Source organism: Dendropsophus ebraccatus, chromosome 15, assembly GCF_027789765.1.
Source record: "Dendropsophus ebraccatus isolate aDenEbr1 chromosome 15, aDenEbr1.pat, whole genome shotgun sequence".
Taxonomy (NCBI): Eukaryota; Metazoa; Chordata; class Amphibia; order Anura; family Hylidae; genus Dendropsophus; species Dendropsophus ebraccatus.
The window spans coordinates 1,578,228-1,594,890 of record NC_091468.1 but is presented as its reverse complement, the minus strand read 5'-3'; the positions used below and the strand labels follow the sequence as shown (position 1 = coordinate 1,594,890).

The 16,663-nt window shown below is 55.1% G+C and overlaps 1 protein-coding gene across 1 annotated transcript; it reads left to right on the top strand.

Moving 5' to 3' along the window:
• Window positions 1–546: 546 nt before the first annotated feature.
• Window positions 547–6,714, top strand: DNPH1 (2'-deoxynucleoside 5'-phosphate N-hydrolase 1). Its single transcript, XM_069955064.1, has 3 exons — window positions 547–768; window positions 5,485–5,667; window positions 6,556–6,714. The coding sequence occupies exons 1-3, from the start codon at window positions 624–626 to the stop codon at window positions 6,675–6,677; spliced, it is 450 nt and encodes a 149-aa protein (XP_069811165.1). The 5' UTR covers window positions 547–623; the 3' UTR covers window positions 6,678–6,714.
• The last annotated feature ends 9,949 nt before the right edge of the window (window positions 6,715–16,663 follow it).

The window sequence follows — 16,663 nt, the reverse complement described above, 5'->3', positions numbered from 1 at the left end:
CCCATCTCCTCACTGTCCCCCCCATCTCCTCACTGTCCCCTCCATCTCCTCCCTGTCCCCCCTCCATCTCCTCACTGTCCCCCTCCATCTCCTCACTGTCCCCCCCATCTCCTCACTGTCCCCCCCATCTCCTCACTGTCCCCCTCCATCTCCTCACTGTCCCCCTCCATCTCCTCACTGTCCCTCCATCTCCTCCCTGTCCCCCCTCCATCTCCTCACTGTCCCCCATCTCCTCACTGTCCCCTCCATCTCCTCCCTGTCCCCCCTCCATCTCCTCACTGTCCCTCCATCTCCTCCCTGTCCCCCCTCCATCTCCTCACTGTCCCCCATCTCCTCACTGTCCCCCCCATCTCCTCACTGTCCCCCCCATCTCCTCCCTCTCCCCCCTCCATCTCCTCACTGTCCCCTCCCCCATCTCCTCACTGTCCCCCATCTCCTCACTGTCCCCCCATCTCCTCACTGTCCCCCCATCTCCTCACTGTCCCCCCATCTCCTCACTGCCCCCCCATCTCCTCATCCTCACTGCCTCTTCGCTGTCTCATTAGTCTTGTATTTCCCGCTATATTTTCCTGGCGCCTACTAATCACGTGACAGACGTGGCGGGCTTCGCTGACTCCAGGAAGATGGCTGCGCTCTCCGTGTATTTCTGTGGTAGTATCCGAGGCGGCAGGGAGGACCAGGCGTTATACCAGCGGATCATTCAGTTACTGCAGCGGTACGGAACAGTGCTGACGGAGCACGTAGGGAGCCCGGAGATCTCTGAGGCCGGTAATCATCTCATCAGGGTACCAGCAAAATGGCGGCGACCTAATCCGCAGACACATATTACTTTTTTGCACTACATTACCCCCTGTCCAACAAACCCCACACACACATCCCCCCCCCCCCCACACACACACACACATCACCCCCTCCACACACACACACACACACACACACCCTAACATCACCCCCCTGTCCAACAAACCCCACACACACATCCCCCCCCCCACACACACACACACACACATCACCCCCTCCACACACACACACACACCCTAACATCACCCCCCTGTCCAACAAACCCCCCACACATCACCCCCACACACACACACACACCCTAACATCACCCCCCTGTCCACACTGCCCCCCTACACATCACACACACCCCCCCCCCCCCACACACACACACACATCACCCCCTCCACACACACATCACCCCCTCCACACACACACACACACACCCTAACATCACCCCCCTGTCCAACAAACCCCCCACACATCACCCCCACACACACACACACACACCCTAACATCACCCCCCTGTCCAACAAACCCCCCACACATCACCCCCACACACACACACACACCCTAACATCACCCCCCTGTCCACACTGCCCCCCTACACATCACACACACACATCACCCCCCACACACACACATCACCCCCCCCCACACACACACACACATCACATCACCCCCTGTCCAACAAACCCCACACACACATCACCCCCCACACACACACACATCACCCCCCCCCCACACACACACACACACACACATCACCCCCCCCCACACACACACACACCCTAACATCACCCCCCTGTCCACACTGCCCCCCTACACATCACACACACACACATCACCCCCCCCCCCACACACACACACACATCACCCCCCCCCCCACACACACACACACACATCACATCACCCCCTGTCCAACAAACCCCACACACACACACACCCTAACATCACCCCCCTGTCCACACTGCCCCCCTACACATCACATACACACACACATCACCCCCCCTGTCCACACTGCCCCCCTACACACACACACATCACCCCCCCACACACACACCCTAACATCACCCCCCTGTCCACACTGCCCCCCTACACATCACAAACACACATCACCCCCCCCCCACACACACACACACACATCACATCACCCCCCCCCCCCCACACACACACACACACATCACCCCCACACACACACACATCACATCACCCCCCCCCCACACACACACACATCACATAACCCCCCCCCCCCCCATACACACACACATCACCCCCCCACACACACACACACACACATACACACACACACATCACCCCCCCCTGTCCACACTGCCCCCCTAATCACCACCCCCCCCCACACACACACACATCACCCCCCCACACACACACACACACCCTAACATCACCCCCCTGTCCACACTGCCCCCCTACACATCACCCCCCCACACACACATCACCCCCCCACACACACACACACACATACACACACATCACCCCCCCACACACACACACACATACACACACATCATCCCACACACACACATACACACACATCACCCCACACACACACACACACACATCACCCCCCCACACACACACACATCACCCCACACACATACACACACACACACATCCCCCCCACACACACATCACATCACCCCCCCACACACACACACATACACACACATCACCCCACACACACACACACACACACACATCACCCCCCTCGTCCACACTGCCCCCCTACACATCACCCCCCCACACACACACACCCTAACATCACCCCCCTGTCCACACTGCCCCCCTACACATCACCCCCCACACACACACACACCCTAACATCACCCCCCTGTCCACACTGCCCCCCTACACATCACCCCCCCCCCACACACACACACACACACCCTAACATCACCCCCCTGTCCACACCGCCCCCCTACACATCACCCCCTGTCCAACACCCCCCCCCACACACACACACATCATCCCCCCCCTACACATCACCCCCCTGTCCACACCGCCCCCCTACACATCACCCCCCTGTCCACACTGCCCCCCTACACATCACCCCCTGTCCAACACCCCCCACATCACCCCCCTGTCCACACCGCCCCCCTACACATCACCCCCTGTCCAACACCCCCCCAGACACATCACCCCCTTGTCCACACTGCCCCCCTACACATCACCCCCCACACACATCACCCCCCTGTCCACACCGTCCCCACACACATCACCCCCCTGTCCACACCGTCCCCACACACATCACCCCCCTGTCCACACCGTCCCCACACACATCACCCCCCTGTCCACACCGTCCCCACACACATCACCCCCTGTCCATCACCCCCCCACACAGACATCACCCCCCATTACACATCACCCCCCTGTCCTCACGGCCCCCCCTACACCCCCCCCCCACACACACATCACCCCCCCACACACATCACCCCCCTGTCTACACCGCCCCCCCGACACATCACCCCCCTTGTCCACACTGCCCCCCTACACATCACCCCCCACACACATCACCCCCCCCTGTCCACACTGCCCCACTACACATCACCCCCCCTGTCCACACTGCCCCCCCTACACATCACCCCCCCCCTACACATCACCCCCCCTACACATCACCCCCCCCCTGTCCACACTGCCCCCCTACACACCCCCCCCCCCTGTCCACACTGCCCCCCCTACACATCACCCCCCCTACACATCACCCCCCCCTGTCCACACTGCCCCCCTACACATCACCCCCCCGTCCACACTGCCCCCCCCCTACACATCACCCCCCCTACACATCACCCCCCCTGTCCACACTGCCCCCCTACACATCACCCCCCCCCTGTCCACACTGCCCCCCCACACATCACCCCCCCCCCTGTCCACACTGCCCCCCCCTACACATCACCCCCCCTACACATCACCCCCCCTGTCCACACTGCCCCCCTACACATCACCCCCCCACACACACACATCACCCCCCCCTGTCCACACTGCCCCCCCTACACATCACCCCCCCTGTCCACACTGCCCCCCCTACACAACACCCCCCTTGTCCACACTGCCCCCCCTACACATCACCCCCCCTGTCCACACTGCCCCCCCTACACATCACCCCCCCCCCCTGTCCACACTGCCCCCCCTACACAACACCCCCCTTGTCCACACTGTCCCCCCTACACAACACCCCCTTGTCCACACTGCCCCCCCTACACAACACCCCCCTTGTCCACACTGCCCCCCCTACACAACACCCCCCTTGTCCACACTGCCCCCCCTACACATCACCCCCCTGTCCACACTGCCCCCCCTACACATCACCCCCTGTCCACACTGCCTCCCCTACACATCACCCCCTGTCCACACTGCCCCCACTACACATCACCCCCCCTACACATCACCCCCCCACACACACATCACCCCCCTTGTCCACACTGCCCCCCCTACACATCACCCCCCACACACACATCACCCCCCTGTCCACACTGCCCCCCCTACACATCACCCCCCACACACACATCACCCCCCCTGTCCACACTGCTCCCCCTACACATCACCCCCCCCACACACACATCACCCCCCCACACACACATCACCCCCCTTGTCCACACTGCCCCCCCTACACATCACCCCCCCCTGTCCACACTGCACCCCCTACACATCACCCCCCCCCACACACACATCACCCCCCCCTGTCCACACTGCCCCCCTACACATCACCCCCTGTCCACACTGCCCCCCCTACACATCACCCCCCCACACACACACATCACCCCCCTTGTCCACACTGCCCCCCTACACATCACCCCCCCCTGTCCACACTGCACCCCCTACACATCACCCCCCCCCCACACACACATCACCCCCCCCTGTCCACACTGCCCCCCCTACACATCACCTTCCCACACACACATCACCCCCCTTGTCCACACCGCCCCCCCCTACACATCACCCCCTGTCCACACTGCTCCCCCTACACATCACCCCCCCACACACACATCACCCCTTGTCCACACCGCCCCCCCTACACATCACCCCCCTTGTCCACACTGCCCCCCCTACACATCACCCCCGTCCACACCGCCCCCCCTACACATCACCCCTTGTCCACACTGCCCCCCCTACACATCACCCCTTGTCCACACTGCCCCCCCTACACATCACCCCCCTGTCCACACTGCCCCCCCTACACATCACCCCCCCTGTCCACACTGCCCCCCCTACACATCACCCCCCCTGTCCACACTGCCCCCCCTACACATCACCCCCCCCTGTCCACACTGCCCCCCCTACACAACACCCCCCTTGTCCACACTGCCCCCCTACACAACACCCCCCTTGTCCACACTGTCCCCCCTACACATCACCCCCTGTCCACACTGCCCCCACTACACATCACCCCTTGTCCACACTGCCCCCCCTACACATCACCCCCTGTCCACACCGCCTTCACCGACATCACCCCCCACACACATCACCCCCCCCCCTATACATCAACCCTGTCCGCATGCCCTCACACACGTCACCCACCCTGTCCGCACACCCCCTGTCTCTACTACCTCTATATATAATGTCTCTGTGTGTATATATGTATCATATGTATAGGTCTTGCTTTGGAGCGGCCGGTGGTGATCTCGGGATCTGGATTCTTGTGGAGGACGATGAGATTTTTTTTTCTTCTGATAATGATATTGTCTGTAGGTGAAGACGCTCGAGAGGAGGGAGATAGGATCATTTATGACCGAGACTCCATGTGGCTGCAGCAGGCAGATGTGGTGGTGGCCGAGGTGACACAGCCGTCTCTTGGGGTTGGATATGAGTTGGGTCGAGCAGTGGCCATAAACAAAAAGATTCTGTGTCTTTTCCGATCATCCAGTGGTCGAGGTGAGAACCTCCCAGGGACTGAATAATAATAGCCGGGTGCACTGCCTCCCCCAGAGCTGGGCACGCTACCCCCCCCCCCCTCCAGAGTCGGGCGCGCTACCCCCCCCCCCCCCCCCCCCAGAGCCAGGCGCGCTAACACCCCACCCGAACTGCCCGCACTACATTCCCGCCCCCCCCCCCCCCCCCTCGCCCCCAGAGCCGGGCACGCTACCCACCCCCCCAGAGCCAGGCGCGCTAACACCCCACCCCCACCCGAACTGGCCGCGCTTCATTCCCGCCCCCAGAGCCGGGCACGCTACCCCCCCTCCAGAGGCGGGCGCGCTAACACCCCCCCCCCCCCCCCCCCACCCAAACTGGCCGCGCTACATTCCCGCCCCCCCCCCCCTCGCCCCCGGAGCCGGGCACGCTAATCCGACCCCCCCCCCCGCCCCCGCCACCCCCAGAGCCAGGCGCGCTCACACCCCGCCCCCACCCGAACTGGCCGCGCTACATTCCCGCCCCCAGAGCCGGGCACGCTACCCACCCCCCCAGAGCCAGACGCGCTAACACCCCACCCCCCACCCGAACTGGCCGCGCTACATTCCCGCCCCCCCCCCTCGCCCCCAGAGCCGGGCACGCTAATCCCCCCCCCCCCCCCCCGGAGCCAGCCGCGCTAACACCCCACCCCCACCCGAACTGCCCGCTCCACATTCCCGCCCCCCCCCCCCCCCCCCCAGAGCCGGGCACGCTACCCACCCCCCCAGACGCACTAACAACCCACTCCCCACCCGAACTGGCTGCGCTACATCCCCCCCCCCCCCCCTGCCCAGAGCCGGGTGCGCTGCCTCCCCCCGGGCCCGGTGTTTGGTACACTGCTTGTAAGTTGAGTTATATTGCTTTGCCTTGCAGTGCTCTCCGCCATGATTCGGGGGGCTGATGATGGACACTTGTTTCTGGTCAGAGATTACGATCCTCAGGATGTGGAGGAAATTCTTCATGAATATTTCACTGTCACATTCCCGGCACTGTGACATTATTCATCTGTGTAATAAACAGATTATCACCTGACACCGCTGAGTTATTAAGAGATACAGGGGCCCTAATATGTAATCGGGGGGGGGGGCTATTATTATCCCCCCCTAATATGTTATGCTTCTCATATAACAAGAGTGTCTATCATTGTACAACTCAGGGAGATCAGCCAAACGACAACACCGCCGGCTGCTAGTGAAAGCGCTCAATGCAGTGAAGTCCTAGGTGCATTGCCCCCTGGGAAACATGAATATGCAAAAGAGGAGTCCGTGGAGCTCCACGGACTCCTCTTTTGCATATCATTGTACAAGGGAGGGCCAATACTTGGCCCAACATGTGATCGGGGGGGGGGGGGGGATTCGATACAATAGAGAAGTTCCTATCTGGTGCAGTGTGTTTGCAGTTACAGAGGTCGGACGTTTCCTGGGGGTCCTGACCAGGTTTGCAGACCCTGCAGCAGGAATTGTGTCCCCCTCCTCTATACACATTATCTCACAGCTTTCGGGCTGACGCTGGGATCAGGTGTGAAGCCTGGTGGCCGCTCCAGGACCAGGAAATTCTTCTTACTGAGCCGCTGCTTAGTTGTCCCGGCTGAGAGGTCACACATAGTGATATAGAGGGGTCACACATAGTGATATAGAGAGGTCACACATAGTGATATATAGAGAGGGGTCACACATAGTGATATAGAGAGGGGTCACACATAGTGATATAGAAAGAGGGGTCACATATAGTGATATATAGAGAGGGGTCACACATAGTGATATATAGAGGGGTCACACATAGTGATATAGAGAGGGGTCACACATAGTGATATAGAGAGGGGTCACACATAGTGATATAGAGAGGTCACACAGTGATATAGAGAGGGGTCACACATAGTGATATAGAGAGGTCACACATAGTGATATAGAGAGGTGTCACACATAGTGATATAGAGAGGTCACACAGTGATATAGAGAGGTCACACATAGTGATATAGAGGGGTCACACATAGTGATATAGAGAGGTCACACATAGTGATATAGAGAGGGGTCACACATGGTGATATAGAGGGGTCACACACAGTGATATAGAGAGAGGTCACACATAGTGATATAGAGGGGTCACACATGGTGATATAGAGAGGGGTCACACATAGTGATATAGAGAGGGGTCACACACAGTGATATAGAGGGGTCACACATAGTGATATAGAGAGGTCACACATAGTGATATAGAGAGGGGTCACACATAGTGATATAGAGAGGGGTCACACATAGTGATATAGAGAGAGGTCACACATAGTGATATAGAGAGGGGTCACACATAGTGATATAGAGAGGGGTCACACATAGTGATATAGAGAGGGGTCACACATAGTGATATAGAGAGGGGTCACACATAGTGATATAGAGAAGTCACACATAGTGATATAGAGAGGGGTCACACATAGTGATATAGAGAGGGGTCACACATAGTGATATAGAGAGGGGTCACACATAGTGATATAGAGAGGGGTCACATATAGTGATATAGAGAGGTCACACATAGTGATATAGAGAGGGGTCACACATAGTGATATAGAGAGGGGTCACACATAGTGATATAGAGAGGGGTCACACATAGTGATATAGAGAGGGGTCACACATAGTGATATAGAGAGGGGTCACATATAGTGATATAGAGAGGTCACACATAGTGATATAGAGAGGGGTCACACATAGTGATATAGAGAGGGGTCACACATAGTGATATAGAGGGGTCACATATAGTGATATAGAGAGGTCACACATAGTGATATATAGAGAGGGGTCACACATAGTGATATAGAGGGGTCACACATAGTGATATAGAGGGGTCACACATAGTGATATACAGGGGTCACATATAGTGATATAGAGAGGTCACACATAGTGATATATAGAGAGGGGTCACACATAGTGATATAGAGAGGGGTCACACAGTGATATAGAGAGGGGTCACACATGGTGATATAGAGAGGTGTCACACATAGTGATATAGAGAGGGGTCACACATAGTGATATAGAGAGGGGTCACACATAGTGATATAGAGAGGGGTCACACAGTGATAGAGAGGGGTCACACAGTGATATAGAGAGGGGTCACACATAGTGATATAGAGAGAGGTCACACATAGTGATATAGAGAGGGGGGTCACACACAGTGATATAGAGAGGGGGGTCACACACAGTGATATAGAGAGAGGTCACACATAGTGATATAGAGAGGGGTCACACACAGTGATATAGAGAGGGGTCACACACAGTGATATAGAGAGGAGTCACACACAGTGATATAGAGAGGGGTCACACATAGTGATATAGAGAGGGGTCACACACAGTGATATAGAGAGGGGTCACACACAGTGATATAGAGAGGGGTCACACACAGTGATATAGAGGGGTCACACATAGTGATATAGAGAGGTCACACAGTGATAGAGAGGGGTCACACATAGTGATATAGAGAGGTCACACAGTGATAGAGAGGGGTCACACATAGTGATATAGAGAGGGGTCACACATAGTGATATAGAGAGGGGTCACACATAGTGATATAGAGGGGTCACACATAGTGATAGAGAGAGGGGTCACACATAGTGATATAGAGAGGTCACACAGTGATAGAGAGGGGGGTCACACATAGTGATATAGAGGGGTCACACATGGTGATATAGAGGGGTCACATATAGTGATATAGAGGGGTCACACATAGTGATATAGAGAGGGGTCACACATAGTGATATAGAGGGGTCACATATAGTGATATAGAGGGGTCACATATAGTGATATAGAGAGAGGTCACACATAGTGATATAGAGGGGTCACACATAGTGATAGAGAGAGGTCACACATAGTGATATAGAGAGGGGTCACACATAGTGATATATAGAGGTCACACATAGTGATATAGAGAGGGGTCACACATAGTGATATAGAGAGGGGTCACACATAGTGATATAGAGAGGTCACACATAGTGATAGAGAGAGGTCACACATAGTGATATAGAGAGAGGTCACACATAGTGATATAGAGAGGGGTCACACATAGTGATATAGAGAGGGGTCACACATAGTGATATAGAGAGGGGTCACACATAGTGATATAGAGAGGGGTCACACATAGTGATATAGAGAGGTCACACATAGTGATATAGAGAGGGGTCACACATAGTGATATAGAGAGGGGTCACACATAGTGATATAGAGAGGGGTCACACATAGTGATATAGAGAGGGGTCACACATAGTGATATAGAGAGGGGTCACACATAGTGATATAGAGAGGGGTCACACATAGTGATATAGAGAGGTCACACAGTGATAGAGAGAGGTCACACATAGTGATATAGAGAGAGGTCACACATAGTGATATAGAGAGGGGTCACACATAGTGATATAGAGAGGTCACACATAGTGATATAGAGAGGTCACACATAGTGATATAGAGAGGGGTCACACATAGTGATATAGAGAGGGGTCACACATAGTGATATAGAGAGGGGTCACACATAGTGATATAGAGAGGGGTCACACATAGTGATATAGAGAGGGGTCACACATAGTGATATAGAGAGGGGTCACACAGTGATATATAGAGGGGTCACACATAATTTATCTAATAGGGTCAGTGCTGTATTATAAGTTTAAATTTAGATGTTGCACCGTCTCTATGGAGAAAAGTCAACTACTCAGGTAAAGGATGGTTTCAAGTTTATCTAGAGCTGTAACCTGCAGTATTACCAACTCGTCACTTATAAATCACGGACACAGATAAGACGATGTATCTGGATGATAAGCCTGCATAATGGCTAAGTTTTATTATGGTAATCACATTTTATAGTCCGAATATGGGGCGGTACTACTCATGCGTAGTGTATTCATATGAGATATGTAAACATCCAATACAGGCGGGGTTCCAAGTCACAAGACACATACACTCTGATAGGCCAGTCCATAAATGGTAGCAGTTTCCTGTACTGCGCAGTCAGGCTGGCACAATGTGTTATTTTCCATAAATTGTTTATAGATTACTGTCTCTCTTCTCCTTGTGTGTTGTGACTACAAATGATAACGTTCGAGGAGCTGTTCTCATTGACGTGCTGCCAGCATTCCTTTCCTTCTTCTAAACTATCTCTCTGTCACCCTCTGATCACGCTCTGATCATCTCCTTATTCAGAGGGCAGTATATATATATATATATATATATATATATATATATATATATATATTAGGGATGCACGATGCACCGAAATATCGATACTACTATCGATATTTCGGGCAAAAAAAACGATTCAATACCAGGATTTCCTGGTATTGATACTTCATGTTACGCTGCATAATAGTGCAGTGCATAAAGTACAGTGCAGAGAACACGGCCGGCGGCTATCTGAGCGCCGGCTGTGTTCTCTGTATGCCTCTCCCTGCCCCCTGCGGTCACCTCCGCTGCGCGGCTCTCCCTCCGCTCCCAGCGGCGCCATTTTCAAATAGCCGGCACTTGTGTAGATGCGGCTGTCACACTGACAGCGGCATCTAACCACTCCGTATGCAGCAGGGGTGGCTACTGTGTGTAGCAGACCCCCGCTGTCTCTCTGATAATAAAGTCCGGCTCGGCCAGACTCTGTTATCAGGGAAATGATTTATGAAGCGGAGCCGGAGCTGCATGAGGTCTGGGGGCTGGGGAGAGAAGACTGAGAGCAGGAGGTCCCGGAGAGGAGGACGGAGGAGGCGGCTGGGGAGAGAAGGCTGAGAGCAGGAGGTCCCGGAGAGGAGGACGGAGGAGGCGGGTGAGGAGAAAAGACTGAGAGCAGGAGGTCCCGGAGAGGAGGACGGAGGAGGCCGGTGGGGAGAGAAGACTGAGAGCAGGAGGATCCGGAGAGGAGGACGGAGGAGGCGGCTGGGGAGAGAAGACTGAGAGCGGGAGGTCCCGGAGAGGAGGACGGAGGAGGCGGGTGGGGAGAGAAGACTGAGAGCAGGAGGATCCGGAGAGGAGGACGGAGGAGGCGGCTGGGGAGAGAAGACTGAGAGCAGGAGGTCCCGGAGAGGAGGACGGAGGAGGCGGCTGGGGAGAGAAGACTGAGAGCAGGAGGTCCCGGAGAGGAGGACGGAGGAGGCGGCTGGGGAGAGAAGACTGAGAGCGGGAGGTCCCGGAGAGGAGGACGGAGGAGGCGGGTGGGGAGAGAAGACTGAGAGCTGGAGGTCCCGGAGAGGAGGACGGAGGAGGCGGCTGGGGAGAGAAGACTGAGAGCAGGAGGTCCCGGAGAGGAGGACGGAGGAGGCGGGTGAGGAGAAAAGACTGAGAGCGGGAGGTCCCGGAGAGGAGGACGGAGGAGGCGGCTGGGGAGAGAAGACTGAGAGCGGGAGGTCCCGGAGAGGAGGACGGAGGAGGCGGCTGGGGAGAGAAGACTGAGAGCGGGAGGTCCCGGAGAGGAGGACGGAGGAGGCGGGTGGGGAGAGAAGACTGAGAGCGGGAGGTCCCGGAGAGGAGGACGGAGGAGGCGGGTGGGGAGAGAAGACTGAGAGCTAGAGGATCCGGAGAGGAGGATGGAGGAGGCGGCTGGGGAGAGAAGACTGAGAGCAGGAGGTCCCGGAGAGGAGGACGGAGGAGGCGGCTGGGGAGAGAAGACTGAGAGCGGGAGGTCCCGGAGAGGAGGACTGAGGAGGCGGCTGGGGAGAGAAGACTGAGAGCGGGAGGTCCCGGAGAGGAGGACGGAGGAGGCGGGTGGGGAGAGAAGACTGAGAGCGGGAGGTCCCGGAGAGGAGGACGGAGGAGGCGGCTGGGGAGAGAAGACTGAGAGCGGGAGGTCCCGGAGAGGAGGACGGAGGAGGCGGCTGGGGAGAGAAGACTGAGAGCAGGAGGTCCCGGAGAGGAGGACGGAGGAGGCGGCTGGAGAGAGAAGACTGAGAGCGGGAGGTCCCGGAGAGGAGGACGGAGGAGGCGGGTGGGGAGAGAAGACTGAGAGCGGGAGGTCCCGGAGAGGAGGACGGAGGAGGCGGCTGGGGAGAGAAGACTGAGAGCAGGAGGTCCCGGAGAGGAGGACGGAGGAGGCGGGTGAGGAGAAAAGACTGAGAGCGGGAGGTCCCGGAGAGGAGGACGGAGGAGGCGGCTGGGGAGAGAAGACTGAGAGCGGGAGGTCCCGGAGAGGAGGACGGAGGAGGCGGCTGGGGAGAGAAGACTGAGAGCGGGAGGTCCCGGAGAGGAGGACGGAGGAGGCGGCTGGGGAGAGAAGACTGAGAGCGGGAGGTCCCGGAGAGGAGGACGGAGGAGGCGGGTGGGGAGAGAAGACTGAGAGCTAGAGGATCCGGAGAGGAGGACGGAGGAGGCGGCTGGGGAGAGAAGACTGAGAGCAGGAGGTCCCGGAGAGGAGGACGGAGGAGGCGGCTGGGGAGAGAAGACTGAGAGCGGGAGGTCCCGGAGAGGAGGACGGAGGAGGCGGCTGGGGAGAGAAGACTGAGAGCGGGAGGTCCCGGAGAGGAGGACGGAGGAGGCGGGTGGGGAGAGAAGACTGAGAGCGGGAGGTCCCGGAGAGGAGGACGGAGGAGGCGGCTGGGGAGAGAAGACTGAGAGCGGGAGGTCCCGGAGAGGAGGACGGAGGAGGCGGCTGGGGAGAGAAGACTGAGAGCGGGAGGTCCCGGAGAGGAGGACGGAGGAGGCGGCTGGGGAGAGAAGACTGAGAGCGGGAGGTCCCGGAGAGGAGGACGGAGGAGGCGGCTGGGGAGAGAAGACTGAGAGCGGGAGGTCCCGGAGAGGAGGACGGAGGAGGCGGCTGGGGAGAGAAGACTGAGAGCGGGAGGTCCCGGAGAGGAGGACGGAGGAGGCGGCTGGGGAGAGAAGACTGAGAGCGGGAGGTCCCGGAGAGGAGGACGGAGGAGGCGGGTGGGGAGAGAAGACTGAGAGCGGGAGGTCCCGGAGGGGAGGACGGAGGAGGCGGGTGGATGTGCAGCACATGTGAGGATAGAGCCGGCTGGCAGGTGGGGGAGGGGACGGGGCTGTGAGGAGCAGACATCAGTGATGTGGGGGGAGGGGGGGACGGCCTTGCTCTGGCTATAGTCTGTGTGCGATCCTGTGTGACCTCCTCTTCCTCAGCAATATTGGTAATTGGTGCAGATAGCAGCTGTGTGGGCAGTCAAGGTATCTGATGCAGCAGAGCTGTCTTAGTGTTATCTGATGTAGCAGAGCTGTCTTAGTGATATCTGATGCAGCAGAGCTGTCTTAGTGACAGCTGATGTAGCAGAGCTGTCTTAGTGATAGCTGATGTAGCAGAGCTGTCTTAGTGATATCTGATGCAGCAGAGCTGTCTTAGTGATAGCTGATGCAGCAGAGATGTCTTAGTGATAGCTGATGCAGCAGAGCTGTCTTAGCGATAGCTGATGCAGCAGAGCTGTCTTAGTGATATCGGATGTAGCAGAGCTGTCTTAGTGATAGCTGATGCAGCAGAGCTGTCTTAGTGATATCGTATGTAGCAGAGCTGTCTTAGTGATAGCTGATGCAGCAGAGCTGTCTTAGTGAGGAGCTGATGCAGCAGAGCTGTCTTAGTGATATCGGATGTAGCAGAGCTGTCTTAGTGATATCGGATGTAGCAGAGCTGTCTTAGTGATAGCTGATGCAGCAGAGCTGTCTTAGTGATATCGGATGTAGCAGAGCTGTCTTAGTGATAGCTGATGCAGCAGAGCTGTCTTAGTGATAGCTGATGCAGCAGAGCTGTGTTAGTGATATCGGATGTAGCAGAGCTGTCTTAGTGATATTGGATGTAGCAGAGCTGTATTAGTGATATCGGATGTAGCAGAGCTGTCTTAGTGATAGCTGATGCAGCAGAGCTGTCTTAGTGATAGCTGATGCAGCAGAGCTGTCTTAGTGATAGCTGATGCAGCAGAGCTGTCTTAGTGATATTGGATGTAGCAGAGCTGTCTTAGTGATAGCTGATGCAGCAGAGCTGTCTTAGACAGATATCACTAACTTTATTTTTAACACAATAAAATAAAAATAGTCCAAAAATTGGTATCACTGTAATAGTGCAGGGGTATTATATTTCTACCACTGTATTTTGTTTTGTTTTTTTATACTTTACTAAGTATCGAATTGGTATTGAGTATCGAAATAAAAAAGTTAGTATCGGTATCGAACTCAAAATTCTGGTATCGTGACATCACTAATATATATATATATATATATATATAACGATAGAGATAAGGCGGCACTCCAAATTTCAGTGAATAAGACAGTGAATCTATTCACCCATCATGTGCAATACAACGTTTCAGTTTCCCATTGAAACCTTTTTCAAGCAACACATATGTGTTGCTTAAAAAAGTTTCAATGGGAAACTGAAACGTATTGCACATGATGGGTGAATAAATTCACTGTCTTATTCATTGAAATTTGGAGTGCCGCCTTATCTCTATCGTTTTCTGAATCTGGTGGAGTCGGGGTCTGACTTTGTGGAGGCTGTGCACCCACCTGAGCTATTGCCGCACAGTCCTGTCTACAATTGCACTTTGTTTGTGTATATATATATATATATATATATATATATATATATATATATGTAGGTGTAGTCATATAGGTATGGTGCAAGTAGGTAAAATCCCATCACCTGGCCTTATCAGTTCCCCATTTGACATCCGTGAAGCTTGGACTGGGATCACTGGAGTTGGTGAATAGCCAGATGGTTCCTCAGATGCTCTCCCAAGCCGGCAAGTGTTGCTTGAGGGGCCACATCTTCTCCAGGGGTGGACCCATCCTCCAAGTAGTAGTCCAGCATCCAACCTCCAGAATGGCCAGGCGACACAGATGCAAGAGAACCGATAAGAGAAAGAAACATAATCACGTTAGTCACCTATATGATGGTAGACCTTCTTTTTGTTCATCGAGGTTTTATACAAGAGAGAACATAAACACTTTTTTTTTTTTTATCTCAGTTTTATTAGAGTGTACAAAGTGGTATACACAGAGAAACGCATACCAAAAGGTAAAACAAATCAGACAGCTATCCAAGTCATACAGCATTATACATCAAAATATAGGTAACACTTTTCACAAAAAGGTTAGGCAAACACAAAAAAGGAGCAAGTTCATAGGTCAACAGCTTCCTGCATTGTCATCATGACAATGATACAAAGCTCAGATCTCAAGAGAACGTCAAGAGAAGGTGTTTCGGCATCCCAGGGCGACACATTCAGATAGGATCGGGTAGGTCTTGGGGGGAAATCATCGTCTGTGGCGACTGACACCACGTGTCCCAGATCTTGTGAAATTTGGTGGGGCATTTGCGGTGTTTATAAATAATCCGCTCGTACGCTAGGGCTGAGTTAACTAGTGCTATCCACGTTGCAACCGTGGGGGGCCGTCTGTCGATCCACCGTAGCGCGATCGCTTTCCTGGCAAGGAATAAAGTTTCCCTGAGAAAAATCACCCTATGATGCGTCCACACCTCCTCGCACAAGGCTCCAAACATGCACACCGTAGGGTCAAGGGGCACCTGCATGGGACACATCTCCGTAAGCACCCGAACCACCTCCTGCCAGAATAACCAAATGTGGGGACAATCCCAGATCATGTGCCAGAAGTCAGCTGGGGCAAATTGACACTTAGGACACGATGGAGCCGGGATTCTGCCCATTCTATGAAGACGCACCGGCGTCAGGTAGCTCTGGTGTACTATGTATAGTTGTGTGAGTCTGTTATTTATAGAAGGAGACACATGCGTATGGGATTCCAACATAACGTCATAGGTTTCATCGGACATAAATGGAATGTGTTCCTTCCATCTATCCACTGCAGGAAGTGAAGTATTGGCTGCCTTGTGCCGGATGAGGTGCGAGTAAAGCAGGGAAATTAGTCCCCCAGGGCCCTGAGACCGAATGATACCAATTAACGGATATGAGGACATCGAGAGACCCTCCTCAATGAACTGTGTCTGGAGCGCATGGCGCAGTTGAAGATACCTATAGAAACTCGAGTTGGGTATGTCACGGATTTCCTTC